The sequence below is a fragment of the Symphalangus syndactylus genome, chromosome 8, assembly GCF_028878055.3.
Source record: "Symphalangus syndactylus isolate Jambi chromosome 8, NHGRI_mSymSyn1-v2.1_pri, whole genome shotgun sequence".
Taxonomy (NCBI): Eukaryota; Metazoa; Chordata; class Mammalia; order Primates; family Hylobatidae; genus Symphalangus; species Symphalangus syndactylus.
Window position 1 is genome coordinate 25,605,018 of NC_072430.2, and position 23,942 is coordinate 25,628,959.

A 23,942-nucleotide genomic window follows, 5' to 3' on the forward strand; every position below is an offset into this window, starting at 1 on the left:
GATATTATCCAGGAGAACTTCCCCAATCTAGCAAGGCAGGCCAACATTCAAATTCAGGAAATACAGAGAACGCCACAAACACACTCCTCGAGAAGAGCAACTCCAAGACACATAATTGTCAGATTCACCAAAGTTGAAATGAAGGAAAAAATGTTAAGGGCAGCCAGAGAGAAAGGTCGGGTTACCCACAAAGGGAAGCCCATCAGACTAACAGCTGATCTCTCAGCAGAAACTCTACAAGCCAGAAGAGAGTGAGGGCCAATATTCAACATTCTTAAAGAAAAGAATTTTCAACCCAGAATTTCATATCCAGCCAAACTAAGCTTCACAAGTGAAGGAGAAATAAAATACTTTACAGATAAGCAAATGCTGAGTGATTTTGTCACCACCAGGCCTGCCCTACAAGAGCTCCTGAAGGAAGCACTAAACATGGAAAGGAACAACCAGTACCAGCCCCTGCAAAAACATGCCAAATTGTAAAGACCATCGAGGCTAGGAAGAAACCGCATCAACTAACAAGCAAAATAACCAACTAACATCATAATGACAGGATCAAATTCACACATAACAATATTAACTTTAAATGTAAATGGGCTAAATGCTCCAATCAAAAGACACAGACTGGTAAACTGGATAAGGAGTCAAGACCCATCAGTGTGCTGTATTCAGGAAACCCATCTCATGTGCAGAGACACACACAGACTCAAAATAAAGGGATGGAGGAAAATCTATCAAGCAAATGGAAAACAAAAAAAGGCAGGGGTTGCAATCCTAGTCTCTGATAAAATAGACTTTAAACCAACAAAGATCAAAAGAGACAAAGAAGGCCATTACATAATGGTAAAGGGATCAATTCAACAAGAAGAGCTAACTATCCTAAATATATATGCACCCAACACAGGAGCACCCAGATTCATAAAGCAAGTCCTGAGTGACCTACAAAGGGACTTAAACTCCCACACAATAATAATGGGAGATTTTAACACCCCACTGTCAACATTAGACAGATCAACGAGACAGAAAGTTAACAAGGATATCCAGGAATTGAACTCAGCTCTGCACAAAGTGGACCTAATAGACATCTACAGAACTCTCCACCCCAAATCAACAGAATATACATTTTTTTCAGCATCATACCACACCTATTCCAAAATTGACCACATAGTTGGAAGCAAAGCTCTCCTCAGCAAATCTAAAAGAACAGAAATTATAACAAACTGTCTCTCAGACCACAGTGCAATCAAACTAGAACTCAGGATTAAGAAACTCACTCAAAACTGCTCAACTACATGGAAACTGAACAACCTGCTCCTGAATGACTATTGGGTACATAATGAAATGAAGGCAGAAATAAACACGATCTTTGAAACCAACAAGAACAAAGACACAACATACCAGAATCTCTGGGACACATTCAAAGCAGTGTGTAGAGGGAAATTTATAGCACTAAATGCCCACAAGAGAAAGCAGGAAAGATCCAAAATTGACACCCTAACATCACAATTAAAAGAACTAGAAAAGCAAGAGCAAACACATTCAAAAGCTAGCAGAAGGCTAGAAATAACTAAAATCAGAGCAGAACTGAAGGAAATACACACACAAAAAACCCTTCAAAAAAGTAATGAATCCAGGAGCTGGTTTTTTGAAAAGATCAACAAAATTGATAGACTGCTAGCAAGACTAATAAAGAAGAAAAGAGAGAAGAATCAAATAGATGCAATAAAAAATGAAAAAGGGGATATCACCACCAATCCCACAGAAATACAATCTACCATCAGAGAATACTACAAACATCTCTATGCAAATAAACTAGAAAATCTAGAAGAAATGGATAAATTCCTCGACACATACACCCTCCCAAGACTAAACCAGGAAGAAGTTGAATCTCTGAATAGACCAATAACAGGCTCTGAAATTGTGGCAATAATCAATAGCTTACCGACCAAAAAGAGTCCAGGACCTGATGGATTCACAGCTGAATTCTACCAGAGGTACAAGGAGGAACTGGTACCATTCCTTCTGAAACTATTCCAATCAATAGAAAAAGAGGGAATCCTCCCTAAGTCATTTTATGAGGCCAGCATCGTCCTGATACCAAAGCCTGGCAGAGACATAACCAAAAAAGAGAATTTCAGACCAATATCTTTGATAAACATTGATGCAAAAATCCTCAATAAAATACTGGCAAACCGAATCCAGCAGCACATCAAAAAGCTTATACACCATGATCAAGTGGGCTTCATCCCTGGGATGCAAGGCTGGTTCAACATACCCAAATCAATAAATGTAATCCAGCATATTAACAGAACCAAAGACAAAAACCACATGATTATCTCTATAGATGCAGAAAAGGCCTTTGACAAAATTCAACAACTCTTCATGCTAAAAACTCTCAATAAATTAGGTATTGATGGGAAGTATCTCAAAATAATAAGAGCTATCTATGACAAACCCACAGCCAATATCATACTGAATGGGCAAAAACTGGAAGCATTCCCTTTGAAAACTGGCACAAGACAGGGATGCCCTCTCTCACCACTCCTATTCAACATAGTGCTGGAAGTTCTGGCCAGGGCAATTAGGGAGGAGAAGGAAATAAAGGGTATTCAATTAGGAAAAGAGGAAGTCAAATTGTCCCTGTTTGCAGATGACATGATTGTATATCTAGAAAACCCCATTGTCTCAGCCCAAAATCTCCTTAAGCTGATTAGCAACTTCAGCAAAGTCTCAGGATACAAAATCAATGTACAAAAATCACAAGCATTCTTGTACACCAATCACAGACAAACAGAGAGCCAAATCATGAGTGAACTCCCATTCACAATTGCTTCAAAGAGAATAAAATACCTAGGAATCCAACTCACAAGGGATGTGAAGGACCTATTCAAGGAGAACTACAAACCACTGCTCAATGAAATAAAAGAGGATACAAACAAATGGGAGAACATTCCATGCTCATGGGTTGGAAGAATCAATATCGTGAAAATGGCCATACTGCCCAAGGTAATTTATAGATTCAATGCCATCCCCATCAAGCTACCAATGGCTTTCTTCACAGAATTGGAAAAAACTACTTTGAAGTTCATATGGAACCAAAAAAGAGCCCAAATCGCCAAGTCAATCCTAAGCCAAAAGAACAAAGCTGGAGGCATCATGCTACCTGACTTCAAACTATACTACAAGGCTACGTACCAAAATAGCATGGTACTGGTACCACAACAGAGACATAGATCAATGGAACAGAACAGAGCCCTCAGAAATAACGCCACATATCTACAACTATCTGATCTTTGACAAACCTGACAAAAACAAGAAATGGGGAAAGGATTCCCTATTTAATAAATGGTGCTGGGAAAACTGGCTAGCCATATGTAGAAAGCTGAAACTGGATCCCTTCCTTACACCTTATACAAAAATTAATTCAAGATGGATTAAAGACTTACATGTTAGTCCTAAAACCATTAAAATCCTACAAGAAAACCTAGGCATTACCATTCAGGACATAGGCGTGGGCAAGGACTTCATGTCTAAAACACCAAAAGCAATGGCAACAAAGCCAAAATTGACAAATGGGATCTCATTAAACTAAAGAGCTTCTGCACAGCAAAAGAAACTACCATCAGAGTGAACAGGCAACCTACACAATGGGAGAAAATTTTTGCAACCTACTCATCTGACAAGGGGCTAGTATCCAGAATCTACAATGAACTCAAATAAATTTAGAAGAAAAAACAAACAACCCCATCAAAAAGTGGGCAAAGGACATGAACAGACACTTCTCAAAAGCAGACATTTATGCAGCCAAAAAACACATGCAAAAATGCTCATCACTGGCCATCAGAGAAATGCAAATCAAAACCACAGTGAGATACCATCTCACACCAGTTAGAATGGCCATCATTAAAAAGTCAGGAAACAACAGGTGCTGGAGAGGATGTGGAGAAATAGGAACACTTTTACACTGTTGGTGGGACTGTAAACTAGTTCAACCTTTGTGGAAGTCAGTGTGGCGATTCCTCAGGGATCTAGAACTAGAAATACCATTTGACCCAGCCATCCCATTACTGGGTATATACCCAAAGGACTATAAATCATGCTGCTATAAAGACACATGCACACGTATGTTTATTGTGGCACTATTCACAATAGCAAAGACTTGGAACCAACCAAATGTCTAACAAGGATAGACTGGATTAAGAAAATGTGGCACATATACACCATGGAATACTATGCAGCCATAAAAAATGATGAGTTCATGTCCTTTGTAGGGACATGGATGAAACTGGAAATCATCATTCTCAGTAAACTATCGCAAGGACAAAAAACCAAACACCGCATGTTCTCACTCATAGGTGGGAATTGAACAATGAGAACTTATGGACACAGGAGGGGAACATCACACTCTGGGGACTGTTGTGGGGTGGAGGGAGGGGGGAGGGACAGCATTAGGAGATATACCTAATGCTAAATGACGAGTTAATGGGTGCAGCAAAACAACATGGCACATGGATACATATGTAACAAACCTGCACATTGTGCACATGTACCCTAAAACCTAAAGTATAATAATAGAAAAAAAAAAAAAAAGAATGAGTAAGACCTAGTATTTGATAGCCCAACAGGGTGGCTATAATTAATAATAAATTATACATTTAAAAATAATTAAAAGAGTATAATTGGAGTGTTTATAAAACAAGGGATAAACACTTTAGGGGATGGACACCCCATTTACCATAAAGTAATTGTTAGACATTGCATTCCTGTATCAAAGTATCTCACGTAACCCATAAATATATGTACTCACAAAAATTAAAAACTAAAATTTTTTTAAAGTTTAATTTATAAATTAGACACAGTGAGAGATTAAAAACAACAACTAATCAAAACAGAATGATTATAACAATATACTGGAATAAAAGTTATGTGAATGTTAAAAAAAAAAAAAAAGACGTACCTGAGACTGGGTAATTTATACAGAAAAGAGGTTTAATTGACTTAGAGTTCCACATGGTTGGGGAGGCCTCACAGTCATGGAAAAAGGTGAATGAGGAGCAAAGTCACATCATATATGGTGGCAGGCAAGAGAGCTTGTGCAGGGGAACTCCCATTTACAAAGCCATTAGATCTCATGAGATTTATTCACTACTGTGAGGACAGTATGGGGGAACCACCCCCATGATTCAATAATCTCCACCTAGTCCCACCTTTGACACATGGGAATTATTACAGTTCAAGGTGAGATTTGGGTGGGGACACAGAGCCAAACCATATCGTTTTGCCCCTGGCCCCTCCCAAATCTCATGTCTTCATATTTCAAAACTAATCATGCCTTCCCAACAGTCCTCCAAAGTCTTAACTCATTTTAGCATTAACCCAAAAGTCCAAGTCCAAAGTCTTACCTGAGACAAGGCAAGTCCCTTCTGCCTATGAGCCTGTAAAATCAAAAGCAACTAAGTTACTTCCTAGACACAATGGGGGTACAGGCATTAGGTAAATACACCTGTTCCAAATGGGAGAAATTGACCCAAATCAAGGCGCCATGCAAGTCCAAACTCCAGCAGGGCAGTCATTAAATCTTAAAGCTCCAAAATGATCTCCTTTGAATTCATGTCTTATATCCAGGTCACACTGATACAAGAGGTGGGTTTTTATAGTCTTGGGCAGCTCCACCCTGTGGCTTTGCAGGGTACAGCCCCACTCCTGGCTGCTTTCATTGGCTGGTGTTGAGTATCTGTGGCTTTTCCAGGCCCACAGTCCAAGCTGTTGGTAGGTCGACCATTCTGTGATCTGGAGGACAGTGGCCCTCTTCTCACAGCTCCACTAGGCGGTGCCCTAGTGGGGACTCTGTGTGGGGACTCTGACCCACGTTTCCATTCCACACTGCACTAGCAGAGGTTCTTCATGAGGGCACCGCCTCGGCAGCACATCTCTACCTGGACATCCTGGCATTTCCATACATCCTCTGAAATCTAGGCAGAGGTTCCCAAACCTCAATTATTGACTCCTGTGCACCCACAGGCCCAATACCAGGTTGAAGCTGCCAAGGTTTGGGGCTTCACCCTCTGAAGCAATGACCTGAGTTCTACATTGGCCCCTTTTAGCCATGGCTGGGACGCAGGGCACCAAGTCCCCAGATTACACAAAGCAACGGGGCCCTGAATCCGGCCCAGGAAACCATGTTTTCCTCCTAGGCCTCCAGGCTTATGATGGGAGGGGCTGCCATGAAGACCTCTGACATGTTCTGGAGACGTTTTCCCCACTGCCTCAGTGATTAACGTTTGGCTCCTAGTTACTTACACAAATTTCTGCAGTGGGTTGAATTTTCCCCTCAGAAAATGGGTTTTTCTTTTCTGTGGCATCATCGGGCTGCAAATTTTCCTAACTTTTATGCTCTGCTTCCCTTTTAAACAGAAGTTCCAATTCCAAACCATGTATTTGTGAATACATAAAACTGAATTTTTTTTTTTCTTTTTGAGACTGCGTCTCACTTTTTTTTAAGTCTCACATTTTTTTAAGTCTCACTTTTTTTTTTTTTTTTTTTTCCCGAGACTGAGTCTCACCCAGGCTGGAGTGGCACAATCTCTGCTCACTGCAACCTCTGCCTCCCAGGTTCAAGCAATTCTTGTGCCTCAGCCTCCCAAGTAGCTGGAATTACAGGTGCATACCACCTCACCTGGCTAATCTTTGTATTTTTAATAGAGACAGGATTTTGCTATGTTGGCCAGGCTGGTCTCAAACTCCTGACCTCAACTGATCTGCCAGCTTTGGCCTCCCAAAGTGCTGAGATTACAGATGTGAGCCACCACACCTAGCCAAGACTGAATTCTTTTAACGGCACTTAAATCACCTCTTGAATGCTTTGCTGCTTAGAAATTTCTCCTGAACAGATACCCTAAATCATCTCTCTCAAGTTCGAAGTTTCACAGATCTCTAGGGCAGGAGCAAAATGCTGCCAGTCTCTTAGTGCTAAAGTAACAAGAGTGACCTTTACTCCAGTTCCCAACAAGTTCCTCATCTGCATCTGAGACCACCACAGCCTGGACCTTATTGTCCTTATCACTATCAGCATTTCGGTCAAAGCCATTCAACAACTCTCTAGGAAGTTCCAAACTTTCCCACATCTTCCTGTCTTCTGAGCCCTCCAACTCTCTAGGAAGCTCCAAACTTTCCCATATTTTCCTGTGTTCTTCTGAGACCTCCAAACTGTTCCAACCTCTACCTATTACCCAGTTCCAAAGTTGCTTCCAAATTTTTGAGTATCTTTACTGTAGCACCCCACTACCTGGTACCAATTTACTGTATTAGTCTGTTCTCATACTGCTAATAAAGACATACCTGAGATGGGGAATTTATAAACGAAAGAGGTTTAATGGACTCACAGTTCCACACGGCTGGGGAGGTCGCACAATCGTGGCAGAAGGCAAACGAGGAACAAAGTCACATCTCACATCGCGGGAGGCAAGAGAGCTTATATGCAGAAACTACCCTTTATAAAACATCAGATCTCGTGAGACTTATTCACTACCTTGAGAACTGATTGGGTGAAACTGCCTCCATGATTCAATTATCTCCACCTGGCCCAACCATTGACATGTGGGGATTATTACAATTAAAGGTGATAATTTGGGCGGGGACACAAAGCCAAACCATATCATGGAGGTTGCAGTGAGCCAAGATTGCACCACTGCACTCCAGCCTGGGTGACAGAGTCTCTGTCTCAAAAAAAAGAAAAGCAAACCTAGTCAAGGCCCATTCCAGCTTTAGCCCTTTTGATGGCTCCCACCTTTCCTTAAGATAAAGTCCAAACTCCTGGACTGAGCCTATTGGCCCTCTCACAAGCTGACCCCCACCCACCTCCCCCATATCCCAGTAACATCACCTCCCCCTGTGTCTCGGCAGTGTTGTGGTTCCCACATGCCTTTCCACATGGTGTGCCCTCTGCCTAGAATGTCCTTACTGTGAGTCCTAGCAAGGGAAAAGGAGCTAGGCTTGGCAGGACCAGGGGAAAGCAAAAAGAGAAGGCAGATAAGCTGTAAATCAGCCTTTGTTTATGGTCCAGGACACACAGCCCTCCTTCACGAATAACTCATAATCTTCCTGCACCCAACTTATCAGCAGACCCTCGGCTGATAGAAAAATGCAAGTTAGCTCACTGCAACCTTGGCATTACCAGCACTGCACAAAGCTCTCTTCAGCACACAGGACAAGCAGAATACTGTAAAACCCCCAGCAAGCCTTCATCTCTTTGCAGTCAGCTCTTCTCTTGCTGACCTGCCTATTGCTTCCTTGCAACATGTTTTCCTAGTTTCTCTAATAAATCTGCCTTTCCTTACCTACAACTATCTTAGTAAAATTTTTTTTTTTACCACCCTCATGACAGCGGCCCCAGAAAGTCGCCACGTGCAACATTTCCCCCCTATCTGCAGGACAAGCTTTTATTCAGCCTTAAGTACTCTGGCCAAATATCACATCCTCAGCAAAGCCTTTCACAATTCCCCAAAAAAAGTTAAGGTGTAAACACACTCTCCATTGTACTATTTCTGTACCTTATACATGCTTTCCAAGACGCTGTCCCTCCTATGCACTATCAAGCTCTGAAAGTCAAGGGTCACGTCTAGTCTTCATTATGTTGTCCCTGAAGACATAGTTCTGAGCTGACACATAGCTTTACAATACAGCTTATGTCTTCAGCACCTGTGATCAGGAAGAGAGAGCATGGAACCATTCAGGATGCCTGGCTCTTAGTCCCAAATCTAAATTTGCTCAGCCAATTTAGGCAGATCGCATTAATTAGACTCTCTTTTCCATTGAGATTTATGACAAATGACAGTATAAGTGAAAATGCTTTGAAAAATATCAAGTGCTATAAATGTAACAATTTAATAATTTCAACGATCAAAAAAGACACTTTTCATTGAACACTTAGGCTGTACCAGGTGCTTTACATAGATTGTTCCTCATTCTGACAGCATTCCTGGGAGGGAGGTAGCAGGAGCCACACTGTGTAGACAAGAAAACCATTGCTAAGAGACATTAAGAATTTGTTTTGAGTCACACTGCTAGTAGATGGCATAGCCAGGACTCAAACCCATATCTCTGGTGACCCCAAATTTATGCATTTTCTAGTAAGGTTTCATGTAAGGTTGTCTTATGACATAAAACTGTATTGTATGGCTGGGCATGGTGGCTCACGCCTGTAATCCCAGCACTTTGGGAGGCCAAGGCAGGTGTGTCAATTGAAGTCAGGAGTTCGAGACCAGCCTGGCCAACATGGTGAAAACCTGTCTCTACTAAAAATACAAAAATTAGCCAGGTGTGGTGGTGCATGCCTGTAGTCCCAGCTACTCAGAAGGCTGAGGCAGAATTGCTTGAACCTGGAGGCCGAGGTTGCAGCAAGCTGAGATCACGCTAGAGTGAGACTCTGTCTCAAGAGAAAAAAAAAAACAAAACTATATTGTATTATCCAGTTTCAGATGCATCTAGCATCATAATAAATGATTGAACTTTTATTATTTTTGCTTGTCTGCACATAACTTTTAAAAATGCGAAAGGTTTAAATTTATCTGTGATTATTTCTTACTCCTTTTTTTTTTTGAGACAGTGTCTTGCTGTGTTGCCCAGGCTGGAGTGCAATGGCATGATCATGGCTCACTGCAGCCTCGACCTCTTGGGCTCAAGTGATCCTCCCACCTCAGCCTCCCGAGTAGCTGGGATTACAGGTGCACACCACCACACCCAGCTAATTTTTAGATTTTTTGTAGAGACGGGGTCTCACTATATTTGCTCAGTCTGGTTTTGAACTGGGCTCAAGCAATCTCCTGCCTTGGCCTCCCAAAGTATTGGGATTACAAGCATGAGACACCCCATCTGGCACTCTTACTGTTTCTTGAGAGCAGGTTCATGTCTTATTTAAAGGGCTTATCATAATGTTTAGCACTTAGCAGAAATTCTATAATGTTTATTTTTTAATTTTTAAATAGTCTTCAGTTTCAACCATGTGAAACTGCCATTTTTGTAGGCCCAAATTTGACAAATGTCAGCAATTTCATATGATTTAAGCTATAACTTTAAGAAAAAGTTAAAGGAAAAATAAATCAGTTGAAAATATGTTTACTTGAGCATCCTAGTTTCCAATATTACGTGTATACTTCAGCATTTCCATGTTTTTTTTTTTTTTGAGATGAAGTCTCGCTCTGTTGCCCAGGCTGGAGTGCAATGGCGCGATCTCGGCTCACTGCAACCTCTGCCTCCTGGGTTCAAACAATTCTCCTGCGTCAACCTCCCGAGTAGCTGGGACTACAGGTGCGTGCCACCACGCTTGGCTAATTTTTTTTTGTATTTTTAGTAGAAACAGAGTTTCAGTGTGTTAGCCAGGATGGTCTTGAACTCCTGGCCTCGTGATCTGCCTGCCTCGGTCTCCCAAAGTGTTGGGATTACAGGCGTGAGCCCACCGCGCTCAGCTGCATTTCCATGTTTTAGTGCATTGTTTCCTATTCTCTGAAAAAAAAAAAAAAAAAATCTTTGAAATAGGTTGAAATTTTCCCCAAAATATCAGTCTCACATTAACAAGCAGCAGGTTGAAACAAAGATACTCTCCTATGCCTTGCATCCCAAAGGACCCCAAATCCTTTGTTTTTCCTGAATTTGACAATAATATTAATTCCCAATTTTTTTTCTTTTTTTTTTTTAGATGGAGTCTCGCTCTGTCACCCAGGCTGGAGTGCAGTGGCGCAATCTCAGCTCACTACAACCTCCGCCCCCAGGGTTCAAGAGATTCTCCTGCCTCAGCCTCCTGAGTAGATGGGATTACAGGTGCACGCCACCACACCTGGCTAATTTTTGTATTTTTAGTAGAAATGAGGTTTCATCATGTTGGTCAGGCTGGTCTCGAACTCCTGACCTTGTGATCTGCCTGCCTTGACCTCCCAAAGTGCTGGGATTACAGGCGTGAGCCACTTCGCCCGGCCTAATTTCCAATATTTTAAGAATATTCCAGCCCAGCATGGTGGCTCATGCCTGAAATCCTAGCATTTTGGGAGGCCGAGGCAGGAGGATCACTTCAGCTCAGGAGTTTGAGACCAGCCTGGGCAACATAGCAACCTCGTCTCTACTAAGAATTAAAAAATTAAAAAAAAAAATTATCTGGGCATGGTGGGGCCCACCTGTAGTCCCAGCTACTAAGAAGCCTGAGGCAGGAGGATCACTTGAACCCAGGAGACTGAGGCTGCAGTGAGCTATGATTGCTCAGCCATTACACTTCTAGCCTGGGCAACAGAGAGAGACTCTGTCTCAAAAATAAACAAACAAACAAACAAATAAATAAATAAATAAATAAATGTTCCAAAATGTCAGATCTGTGACAGAATATAAAACTATCATAGAATATAGTATTTTGTGGCCAGCTATGGTGGCTCACACCTGTAATCCCAACACTCTGGGAGGCCGAGGCAGGCAGATCACCTGAGGTCAGGAGTTTGAGAACAGCCTGGCCAACATGGCGAAACCTTGTGTCTACTAAAAATACAAAAATTAGCTCGGCGTGGTAGTGAGCTGAGATAGCTTGACCCCTGGGAGACAGAGGTTGCAGTGAGCCAAGATTGCGCCACTGCACTCCAGCCTGGGTGACAGAGCAAGACTCAGTCTCGAAAAAAAAAAAAAAAATAGCCATTCCCTCTCCCCACCCCAAGTTGTAGGAACAATTTAAGCTCCTGCTGCTATCAGGTGAAGTAGAAATGCCATTAGTTAACACTGCTGAGTCAGTATCTTCTGAGACGGTAGAAAATTCCTTTATCAGAAGAACACAAAATACTGCTTCTACCCAGGAAGCAATGTATTAAGCAATAGATACATTTATATCCAGAGATTAACAAGGAAAAACTTAAAAATAAAGAGTTAAGGCTCAGATGGATGGAGTGAAAGCCAAGGGTGTTCTGGAAGGATGGAGGGGGATTGGGACTCTGTGTAATGGTCAGTGGAGGGTCTGTGCATTTGCTCCTTGAAGCTTATGCCCCAGCACGACGGAGACTTCGGGGAAACAATTTTTATTAAAGCAGGGGTAGCAGAATGGGGCAGGAGATGAGGAAGAGACAGTGATTATGTATCTCTATAAAGCTTTATGGCTTCCACAATCTTTTTACATGCATCACCTTGAGCTTTAATATTGTCTTGTCAAGCCATATGGGGAAAATGGTCTTATCTTGATTTTGCAGATAAAGTGACTTCTAGGAGGAAACTTGTCCAGGCCACCCGGTCCTTTGAAGCCTTCCAACCTTGCTACACCTGGGGCACCATCCAGTTTGCCTGCCCCATTGCCTCCTAGGGAACAAGGGAGCTGAGTTAGATCCTTTTAATACTGGTGGCGTAGTCAAGCCAAGGCATGGTAGCAGATACATCAATGATTATGAACCAACACAGCAGCTAACTGACCTCAAAGCAAACATTCCTGACATGGCTGTGGCCCAGGGCCTTGTCAATGTCCCCGGGGGAAAATTCCCTAGTCAGGATGGGAAAAGTCTCACAACTGTCAGAAGGCATTTGTCCACTGTATTTCTTAGTGTGAGAGAATAAGCTTACTCGATAAATTTTTTTTTTTTTTTTTTTTGAGACAGAGTCTTGCTCTGTCACCCAGGCTGGAGTGCAATGGTGCAATAGCAGCTCACTGCAACCTTCACCTCCCAGGTTCGAGTGATTCTCAGCCTCCAGAGTAGCTGGGATCACAGGTGTGCACCACCACACTCAGCTAATTTTTCTATTTTTTTTTTTTTGGCCAGGCTGGTCTTGAACTCTTGGGCTGAAGTGATCCACCCACTTAGGCCTCCCAAAGTGCTGTGATTACAGGTGTGAGGCACTGCACCTGGCCTCAATAAATAACTTTAAAGATCCCTCATCCCTGTCTTTCCAAAAAAATTGGAAAAACAGATTTGGCCGCATCTGCATCCCTTACTTTTCAGAAGAGAGGCTTCCAAGCGAAGAGCGGTGTGTGTACACATACCTATTTTTGAACTAACTTACATTATGAGCAATTAAGGAACTTTTTTTAAATAAAAGATTTTTAGCCGGGCGCGGTGGCTCACGCCTGTAATTCCAGCACTTTGGGAGGCCGAGGCAGGCGGATCACGAGGTCAGGAGATAGAGACCATCCTGGCTAACACCGCGAAACCCCGTCTCTACTAAAAAATACAAAAAATTAGCCGGGCGTGGTGGCGGGCGCCTGTAGTCCCAGCTACTCTGGAGGCTGAGGCAGGAGAATGGCGTGAACCCGGGAGGCGGAGCTTGCAGTGAGCAGAGATCACGCCACTGCACTCCAGCCTGGGTGATAGAGCGAGACTCTGTCTCAAAAAAAAAAAAAGAAAAGAAAAAAAGATTTTTCAGATAAAATTAATATTTCCATAATTAGGATACACACATAATTAGCAAACACACATTCTTGAGTCCATTATTTCAGGTTTATTCTATAAACGACTTCCATGAATATTAGAGATCCTGAATGTCATCTGAATATTTGTCTACACACTTGGGCAGCTTCTGTAGCCTTTTCTTTGTAGAAATGCCAGTTTTTCTGAATTCTTCCTTTTCCTTCAGGTATTGCACTTTGCATTATTCATAAAAGGCTGGGTCATTATAGTGAGCTGTTAGACATTCTTTCAATGCAGAATTTTCTTTCCAGCATTTTACTACCATAAGGATCCCAGAGTTCTTGCAACATTTGGTAAAATCTTGAACTTGTCAGAAGACCTCTCTCTGGCCTTTTCTCTCATTATTTTAGGGATCAAAACATCTTTTTCGACAGGTCTGAGATGCTGCTCCAAAAACCTGCAGTGTCTTCCCATTGTTTTTGGTATAAAAATCAAACTCCTTGAAATGGTTTACAGGACATTTCATGATTCACAACTGAAACTCCTCCACAGCGATGGCACACCTCCTCTTTGATCTCAATTCTTCTTTCTTGTGGTCTTTGCTTAAACCACTGTTCTTCAAATTTCACAGAGCAACCATCAGAGTTGTTAAATTAATCCGCGGGGTCGAGTGCCATCGCGGCGGGCGGAGAAGCAATTAAGGAACTCTTCTAATGAACTTCTGGTGCACAACAAAACCATGTAGTCTCGAAATTTTAGTTCCTCCGCAGTCCCCCATTGTGTTATATGCTACCCTGCCTTCCACAGTCTCTAGGGACCCCTAACCGCTCTCAGGCCATAATCTCAAAACCCTCCCCAGCCCAACGGGTTCCGCCAGCGCTGGTCTGTAATACCACTAGCCACCAGCAGATGCCGCAGCCCCAACACTGCACAGAGCCAACTTTCAAAATTACCACCGAGCCTGTCGGCAGCCATTTAGTGCCTGCTGTATACTTGCCAAGCGCTACGCAGGGCGCTTCGGGTCAAACATGCACCAGTTGGCCCAGCTGGGAAATGCGGCGATCGTTAGGGTTAAATTCGTAAAATGGTCTACAGTGCTTTGAACAATGACCGGCTGGTGGTGTGAAATTATTACCAGGCCGAGACCAGCCTGGAGCCGGCTCCTGCCTCGTGCCGTCCCGCACGGAGGTCCTGCCCCCGGGCTTGCCTTCCAGCCAGTTGGGGCCTTTGCCCTTTTTCCTGTCGCCTGCCACTAAGCTGCTGCTAAGAACCCCGGCTGGAATTTAGCTCGCCTCCGGCAAAGTGGTGGGGGCGGGCCCGGGTCGGAGAGGCCACATCACCTGCTTCCTGCAGGAACTTTTAGAAGGCAGGCAGCCCGGAACACGGCACGGTGGGGCACGGTAGGGCGCGAGGGGCCGCGCCCCTAAGGCCTAAACTCAACATAAAGTTTCTTCTTTGCCCTCCAGCCCGGCCCCAGGGTCGGGGCGCGTTTATCGCGCCGGGCACAACCGTGAGGAGTGGGGGTTTGCGGGGCCTCTTGGCTGTACCTGGGGCTGCACCTGCCAGGAGTCCGGAAAGGCGCAGGGCCGAGCTCCCCAAGCCCAGAGCGGGCGGCGGCCTGCGGGCGACCTTGGAGGGCAGAGCAACCTCAGAGGGCAGGGCTTCCCCGCTCCCGGCACGCACCAGTGCCCGCGCGCCCCAGCTCGCACGTGGCGCTCGGGCCCCGGCTGCAGGCGCACGCGCGCAGGGATGCGCCACGTGCTGGGGCCCCACACGCGGGGAGGCTGCGCTCGGCGAGGGTGCGCAGTCCCACGGGCGGGGAGCCGGGCCCCGCGATCCACCCGCCGCGGGCCACCAGTCCCCTCCCAGCTCCCCGCGTAGCCGCGTCCCGCGCCCGGGCTCCCGGGCTGGCACCGCGAGGCGGCGCGCCGGTCGCCCAGGGCCGCCGAGGGGCGGGGCCGCCCGCATTGTTCCTCCCCGAGCGGCGGGCCCTCCCCTTCCCCCAGACCCGGGCGGGGCGCGGGGCCGCCGAAGCCGCGGAACGTGGGCTCGCGCGCCCCGCCTTTGTCTCCCGGGCGCGAGCCGCCGCAGCCCCGCGCCCGCTGCTAGCTGCGGAGCCGTTTTGTGCCACGGCGCGGGGGAACGGGGACGCGGGGCGGGGGGCGCGGAGCCGGCGGGCGCAGCCTCAGCATGGACGTGACAGTCTCGGAGCTCCTGGAGCTCTTCCTGCAGAGCCCGCTGGTGACCTGGGTGAGTGCGCCTGGCTCCCCGCCCCTTTGTTGGTGCACCGGCTCCTCTCTAGCCCGGCGAGGGGACGCCGCAGACCCTACCCGGCGGGGGCCCCGGGTGGCTACGAGGCGCGAGGGACGCAGCAAGTGGCTCCCGGCCGGGGTTGGGGCCACGTCCTGGAGTCCGGAGCTTTGTAACTCTGGAGCCGGCGTCCCCGTTGTGCGTCCGTCGCGGGACCCCGCCGCGCTTTCGGCCGGGCCAGGAGCCGAGCGGGTACACCTGTTCCCGCTAGGGCTCTAGACTGGCGGCCTCGGGGCGGACCGGGTCCCAGTGGTCACTCCTGTCCCTGGGGTTTAGCCACTCCCGAAAAGGACCCCATTCTTCCCAACTAAATATCTCATGTAGTTTTTCTGAATCCCTGAGACCAGCCAGTGGATGGCGGTGACGGGTGGGGAACGGGGGGCGCCGAATGGGAAAGTGAACAGACTGGGGTGGGCGCACTGATTTACATTGGATTTGAGACGTGAGACATTTATTGAAAAGTCCTTTTTATTTTTGTCGCTCTGGAACGCGGGAGAAAAGTGGCGAGGAAGTTTTTCCTCCTGTCTCGTGTCTGTTGCCCGGCGCGGGGAGGGGAGAGAGGCCCTAGGAGAAGGCCGGGCTTGGTGCCTGCTGAAGGGTGGTGTGGGCGTGGGTGACCCCCTTCTGCTCACACTGACCCGGCCAGTCTCTGCCTGGGAGAGCTTTGGACCGTTTGTGCGCATGGGGTGACTTCCTGTCTTTCTCTCCTTGTCCGCCCTCCCCGCAGGTGAAAACTTTTGGCCCGTTTGGGAGCGGCAACCAGGACAACCTGACTATGTACATGGATTTAGTGGACGGCATCTTTTTGAACCAAATCATGCTGCAAATGTAAGTTACCTTCTTCTCGGAGGAAGGAAAGAATGGTGCGTTAGAAAGTTTGAGAGTAGAAATGGAGTGGAAGGTTGCATGGCGGGGTGTGTGTGGGGTGGGGGGTAGTTCCCTGAAGGTGGAGACGCTGCTATCTCAGTATTAACGTGCCTGTTGGACATTCGTAGGTGTTTGAAGAACTCCAGGACAGTGTGTCGGGCAGTTGGTTTGATGAAGGAAATTTGGAATTGAATGACTGTCATTTACGTGGTGTAGATAGTGCAATTGACTTCTAACTCAAGGACTTAATTGTGGTTTGAGCAATGAAATGAAAAAGTCCCTTTTTGGAGGGCAAGGAACTGTAACGGAGAATGTCTGGTTACAGGAAGTGTCGGGGTGGGCCCAGGCATCCAAGGGTTACTGTAAAGTTTCATTTTAGATGAGGCTGCCTGTGTTTCTGAGCTCCTTTACATTTCATCTTCCTTTTTCAGTTGCCCCAGAGCAAGTGCAATTGGTTAAGTCCCACTGTATGGACTGAGTTTAAAGTCACAGTGTTAGGAGGGGCCCAAGGAGTCAGAGGCCATGGTGCTGTTTGTTTGGAAGCATGCAGCCTGAACAGGGTCTCGGTAGAAGTTACTCTTGCCAGCGAGTACATCTGACCACATCCTTTCCTTTCCTGTTGCTGAGCTCTGCACGGCCTGATTGACAGCTTGCCACAATGTAGGTGTTGGCTTCTACCTTTGCATTCTGTTTTTAACTCAGAAACTGCAGGGAACATTGGAACTGAGTGTCAGGATGATTCACAGGCACTTGAAGCAAAATAAAGCATCCTAATGTTCTCTGTGGATCAGCCTCGTGTGCGCACCTATTCACCTACGACTGAGCGAGTTGTCATACTGGAGCATAAATCTATTAGCTAATGAGAGATAACTTCGTTTGTGGCTCACAAAGGCAGAGGAGCAGTTTGCTTTGGCATATCCAGAAAGTGGCTTATATAGATTGCCTTAAACAGCCTGTCTAGAAAAAAATAATTCAAGAACCGTGCTCTTTTTTTTTTGGAGACGGAGTTTCACTCTTGTTGCCCAGGCTGGAGTGCAATGGCGTGATCTCAGCTCACCACAACCTCCGCCTCCTGGGTTCAAGCGATCCTCCTACCTCAGCCTCCCGAGTAGCTGGGATTGCAGGCGTGTGCCACCACGCCCGGCTAATTTTGTATTTTTAGTAGAGATGGGGTTTCTCCATGTTAGGCTGGTCTCGAACTCCCGACCTCAGGTGATCCACCCGCCTTAGCCTCCCAAAGTGCTGGGATTACAGGCATGAGCCACTGGGGTGCCCGGCCTCCTTTTGTTTTAATAAGTCATTTGATGTCATGCTGTTTAATGGTTTTTGCTTTTTTTTTTAGGTTCACAGCTGTGGGTGTAGGAAAAAAGTCACTACCAATCTTCAGTGTCTGATGAGATTCAAAAACATAAATCTGTTGCCAGCTTTGACAGCACTTCTTAGATAATTTTGTTGAAACTGAGTTTTCCGGGAGCTGTCTTGTGGCATATTCGAGTTCTGGCCACTCTCCCCTCATCCTGTTAGACCCTGAAAATTACTGGATTCCATTGGCGCAATGACCGGTGAAACTTCAACCTGTCCTTACCCAAGCCCAAGACTGTTTAATTAAAAAAACCAGCAGTATCCCCAGCCTTTTCATTCAGCTCCTACACCCAGGCAGAGGGGGGAACAAAAGCACTGGGACTGTTTCTCTTTCTTCCCTGACCTTTGGAATTCCTGAAGCGTTTCCCACTTGCTTGTAAATCAGGAAAGCCTGTTGGACCGTTCCTTTGAGAAACGCCAGCTCATCACTTGTTCTCATTTGGCCCGTGGCTAAATTCGGCCGGGGTAGGGGGGGCGGTGGGAGGGCTTCTCCCATTCCCTGGGCAATTTTAGATGTTCTCTCTGTGATATGCCAAGGTAATCATTCCAGAAGTGGGAACTGGTAAATTGTAGCTCTTAAGACTTCAAGAAGTGCTTCTGGGTCCCTCTGGATGGGTTGGGCACAGAGGAAGGGAGCGTGGGGAGGCTGAATGGCTGGCTTTCCAGGATGAGGAAAGAGAAGAGAGAGTGGGTGGGCATGGTTTCCTGCGTGGGTGATCAGAATCACCCAGTTCCAGGTGATAGAAGTCAGAATAGTGTTTTTGCCTCTGGAAGTGGTGAGGATTGACTGGAAAGGACCCAGGGGAACCTTTTCAGGGTAGTTGAAATGTCCTGCAGAGTGGCTGGAGTATATTTCATTTTCCAAAACAACTCAAATTATAACTTTATGCATTTCATGCTATGTAAAATTACCTCAAGTAAACCATGAACCCTGGCCCGTATCGGACAGCCTACATAGCCAGCTGGGATTCAAACCCTTGGCCTCCCTCTTACCAGCAGTGTGACACTGGGCACGTCGCTCAGTGCCTTAGTTTCCTCATCTGTAAAATGGGACGTAAAGTACCTTACTTAAGAGATGGTTGTGAGAACAGAATGAAACCGTGTGTTAACATTTAGCTATTTGCCTATGTAGGTGCCATCTTAATCCAGAAAGGATTTGAGGCACCAAGTAAAAGTTGTTTTTTTTCTGGCCTACCTTTTCCCCCACATTCTTCGATCCTTGGATTACCCCACAGTTCTCAGCCCTTAGCCCTCTACCAGTGAGGTCTAGGGCAACATTGGACCCTGGGACCCAAGTCCTAGCCCCGCATTTAGACTGTACTGCTCTTAAGCCTCTGTTTTCACTTCTACCAAATGGCAACATGTCACTAGCCAGCAGGTAAGGGGTAAGCCTGTTCTGCCTCATCTCCCATGCCAGTAGTTCCTAGACTGTGCTATTTGCCTGTTTTGATTCCTTCCCCCCAAGTTCGTAGGACCTGAGGAAATCGCGTCGAGCAGTACTGCTAACAGAGCTCAGATAAGAGGCTGTTACCTAACACCTGGGAGCCTTGTGGAGGTTGGCTGGGGGTCACGTGACTGCACCTGGCCATTGTCTCCGGCAACCGGAGACGGCTGTTAGTAGTCTCTTGGCCCTAGTCTCCTGGTGACATCAGCACCTGGAAGCAGGGAAGCCCCACAGGTTCAGCTTTCTGGGGAGGCCCAGGGCTAGGAGAATTCATGAATGAAACTGAGGCTTTGAGAGGCCTGGATGGAGAGGCCTGGGAATGCCTGCTCAATCAATAGCTCCTCTGTCAACACGGTGTCTCGGGTACCTACCAGCACCCAAGAGAAAACAAAGTTTGCTCTGGTTAACTTTGGACACATTTTTCATTCTCTTGTAGGAAAATTATTTAAGAGCCTTAACCCTAGCATCAGGCAGACAAGTTCACATCCCCACTCTGCCACTTCCTAGTGTTATTATGTTGGGCGAATGACTGAAACTCTCTAAGCCTTGATTTCCTGATCTGTAATAAGGGTATTTTACCAATTAAGGGTAGGTTTAAATAAAACTATGTATATAGAAAAAGCCTAACATATATCTATCATTGTGCAGATGAGGCCCAGATCTGAGTTTGTGTGTGTACATACGTACGTGTACCCATGCCTTTAGTGCTGTACATCTGTACTTGTGAGAGTAAACCATCCGATTTGACGCCGTGGCTGAAGTTGGAACTTGGTACTAGGGCTGAGAGCTGGTGCCCTTTAAGTTCAACCGTATTTGTTCAGGCTCCTTTGTGACCCCTGGTGCTAGCTGCAAAATTCAGGATACTGTGTTAATTATTCATAGGTTAGGAACATCCTCGGGGAAATAGGAGAGTTTCTTTACTTCCCAAAAAGCATTTGAAGGATAACTTTTCCCCCAGTGCACTTGAAGGAGAGTTTATGTTTCCCTTTTGCAGATGTAGAAGCTTAGGATAAAAGGGGAAATTTTACTTGTTGGTTGAATGAATTTGTATTGGCGCAAAAATCTTGGGAAAAAACAATTTTTACTTATGAACTTCAGTAATTTCCATCTTTTGGCTGCAGTGTATGACACATGGGGGTTTGAGTCCTTAAAAATTACACAAACAGGCTGGGCGCGGTGGCTCATGCCTGTAAGCCCAGCACTTTGGGAAGCCGGGGTGGGCAGATCACAAGGTCAGGAGATCAAGACCATCCTGGCTAACACAGTGAAACCCCGTCTCTACTAAAAATACAAAAAAATTAGCCGGGCGTGGTGGCGGGTGCCTTGTAGTCCCAGCTACTGAGGAGGCTGAGGCGGGAGAATGGTGTGAACCCGGGAGGTGGAGCTTGCAGTGAGCCGAGATCACGCCACTGCACTCCAGCCTGGGCGACAGAGCCAGACTCCATCTCAAAAAAAAAAAAAAAAAATACACAATTTATGTTCATCCTAGGAGAATAGGAACATATACAGATGAGCAAAATAGAACTTGCCCATGATTTTACCATGTGGAGGTAACAATGTCAATATTCTAGTGCCTTCCGAATGTTATCTATGATATATATTAATACGTGTCCTTAATGTATTAATATTTTTATACAAATATGGACTCTTGTTATTGTTTTTTAGCATGGGTCCCTATTTGTATAAAAATACACTGAACATGTATAAAAACATTTAGCATGTTTTTTAACGTGTGATAAATTAGGGACATCTCTCAGTGTCAATACATAGTTTCTTGATTTAGCTTTAAATTTAGGAAGTTTTTGGAATATGACCAAAAGTTGGGGGCTGGCTTTCCCAAAGGAGGGGGACGAGGTTACTCTGAGCCTAAATTATAACTCTTTTTAAAATTCTAGCAAGAGATGGTTTCCTTTCTTCTTCTTCTTTTTTTTTTTTTTTTTTTTTTGTTGTTGTTGAAATGGAGTCTTGCTCTGTTGCACAGGCTGGAGTGTAGTGGCTTGATCTCAGCTCACTGCAACCTCTGCCTCCCAGGTTCAGGTGATTCTCCTGACTCAGCCTCCTGATTAGCTGGGATTACAGGCGCGTGCCACCATGTCTGGCTAATTTTTGTATTTTTAGTAGAGACAGGGTTTCACCATGTTGGCCAGGCTGGTCTCAAACTCCTGACCTCAAGTGATCCTCTCACCTTGGCCTCCCAAAGTGCTGGGATTATAGGCATGAGCCATCGTGCCCGGCCGGTTTCTCTTTTTGTAGTTGGAAGTTTTTATGAAAAGGAATCCCTGGGGGCCCACACTTTAGACTTGGAACTCTTGGAACTCTCCAAGTTCCGACCAGCTACCATGTTTGTATCCTGTCCTCTGAGATCCCGGTACTAGAGTGTTGGCCTTTTACGTATTAGGACTATCATGTAAAGATGATTGTTGTTCTGAATGACAACTTCTGGGGAAGTGCAATTGTTTAACAGTTATAATAACATCTTCCTGTGGTACAGAAGCAAGTACAGTCCAAGTTTGCTAATGCAGATGTGGGCCATGGAACCATATAGCCTTTGAAGGCCGGAATGATCATGTAGCCATTTTGCAGATGAGCACACTGAAGCCCATTGAACTTTGGCTAGGCTTGGGACCTGGACTAGAACCCATGTCTCCCGACTCCCATTTCCTACAGCATGGAAAGGTGGGAGTTACGGAGGTGCTGAGCAGAGTGGAGATTGAGATGTGCCTGTCTTAACTGTAGTTGAGGCTTTTGTTTTGATTAGTGTCCTGATAGCCTCCCTTTACCCAGAGAGGCTTAGTTAAAGGAGGGAGTACTAATAATCACAGTAAGTAGCTTAATTACTCATACAGTAAATGTCAGGGTTCTTTTAGAGTGTTGTTTCTGTGAGCTATTTCTTGCAAGAACTGGAGAGAACAATAGCAGGGATGGTCAGAAGCTTCTATGCTGTGATGTGAGGGGACTCCCAGGTTCCCGACCCTGAGTGTATGTTATGCCTTTGCACGTGCTGGAGATGTCCACGATGTATACTGAGGCTTTCGGCTCCTGGCACTCCTGGGGTGGTCCCGTCTGACTTCAGTGAAAGATGGGACTACAATGACAAAGACGAAAGAAAGAAGAAACAAAAGACAAAACAGAAAAAGCGCTGCATGTTCTCTGAGTTCTGCTATTTTAAGAAGTGCATTTGTCACTGTGAAATTGATTTTCATCTTTTAAGGTATCTACAGTAAAGGGAGGAGAATTGTACCTTTAAGATAAATTACTTTATGCTGCCAGGAATACTTCTGCAGCTAAAAATGCCTTTGCAGTTTAAATTCTGAATGCCTCTTCTTTTCCTGAATTAATTTCCACAGAACTCTTAACCTTTATTTTCTCAGTTATGCATAACTCCAAGAGAAACATGTAACATGTAAATGACTTGGCCACACTCCATCACTGTACTTCCAGAAACATTTGAAATGATTTCGATTTGTAGGGTTTTTTTTTCCTTTGTCAATTTTCTACTAATTATTGGCTTTGAATGAGCCAGATGGCATTGAGATTGATTTCCTTAACTCCCCACACTAACCCCCAAGAGGCTCAGCACCTTCATCACGGGGTCTGGATGACAGAAGAAACTGTGAAGACAGGCCTTCCTTTGAATTAGCCATCCTTTGCGGTGTCTTGGGACCGTCAGATGGAAGGGAGGCCTTTGTTATGAAAAGCAGCTCACAGTCTGTGGAAGGGTGGAAGCGAACTCAGTAATGCTGTGTGCTCTCGTCTCATGGGAAATGTTTTCTGACACTGAGCATTTTGAGAAATGTCCTGTATATAGATGAGGGAGGGACATGATACATCACTTGATGTAGATTTCTAGTTTCATCACAACCAGACCCAACTTTTGCCTGAGGTTGGAAAATAAATGACACTTTGGGGATTTCCCACATGATTTAATTGTGTCTCTCAGCATTTCTTACAGGGTGCATTGTACACCATAGAGTGTCATAGATTGATTATGCCAGTTTCTCAAGATAGGATTTTTGTCCCTGGAATTTGTAAATCACAGGGAGGGCTAGCCCAAGACCAATTCGCATGACAGAGGGAGACCTGTGTTTAATGGAACGTTATGATTTTATTGGTGTATTAAGTCAGAAAATGTACCATTTTGGCCTGGCACAGTGGCTCACACCTGTAATCCCAGCACTTTGGGAGGCCGAGGCGGGTGGATCACTTGAGGTCAAGAGTTCGAGACCAGCCTGGCGAACATGGTGAAACCCTGTCTTTACTAAAAATACAAAAATTAGCCAGGCGTGGTGGCACACACCAATCCCAGCTACTCTGGAGGCTGAGGTGAGAGAATCGCTGGAACCCAGGAGGTGAAGGTTGCAGTGAGCTGAGATCATGCCACTGCCCTCCAGCCTGGGCGAAAGAGAAAGACTCCATCTCAAAAAAAAAAAAAAAAAAAAAAAGTACGATTTTAGGCTGGGCACAGTGGCTCACACCTGTACTTTGGGAGTCTGATGCAGGAGGATGGCTTGAGGAGTTCGAGACCAGCCTGAGCAACATAGTGAGACCCTGTCTCTATAAAAAATAAAAAAAATTAGCTGGGCCTGTAGTCCTAGCTGCCTGGG

General features: G+C 45.5%; 1 protein-coding gene and 1 pseudogene across 4 annotated transcripts in view; one reads left to right on the plus strand and one right to left on the minus strand.

Annotated features, from left to right (window-relative positions):
* Positions 1-13,443: 13,443 nt before the first annotated feature.
* Positions 13,444-14,032, minus strand: LOC129487540 (COX assembly mitochondrial protein homolog; annotated as a pseudogene).
* A 1,124-nt stretch (positions 14,033-15,156) lies between these two features.
* Positions 15,157-23,942, plus strand: part of CCDC88C (coiled-coil domain containing 88C) — a 147,082-nt gene continuing 138,296 nt past the window's right edge. The window contains exons 1-2 of one of the 4 annotated variants that reach the window (XR_010122022.1): positions 15,157-15,605; positions 16,393-16,493. Coding sequence is in view for 3 of the 4 variants with exons in the window: in XM_055288402.2 (XP_055144377.1) it covers positions 15,546-15,605; positions 16,393-16,493 (161 nt within the window). In the remaining variant the exon portion in view is untranslated. Of the gene's footprint in view, positions 15,606-15,642; positions 15,858-15,878; positions 16,033-16,392; positions 16,494-23,942 lie in introns of those variants that run through there. The other 3 variants (XM_055288402.2, XM_055288405.1, XM_055288404.2) reach the window with 3 other exon arrangements.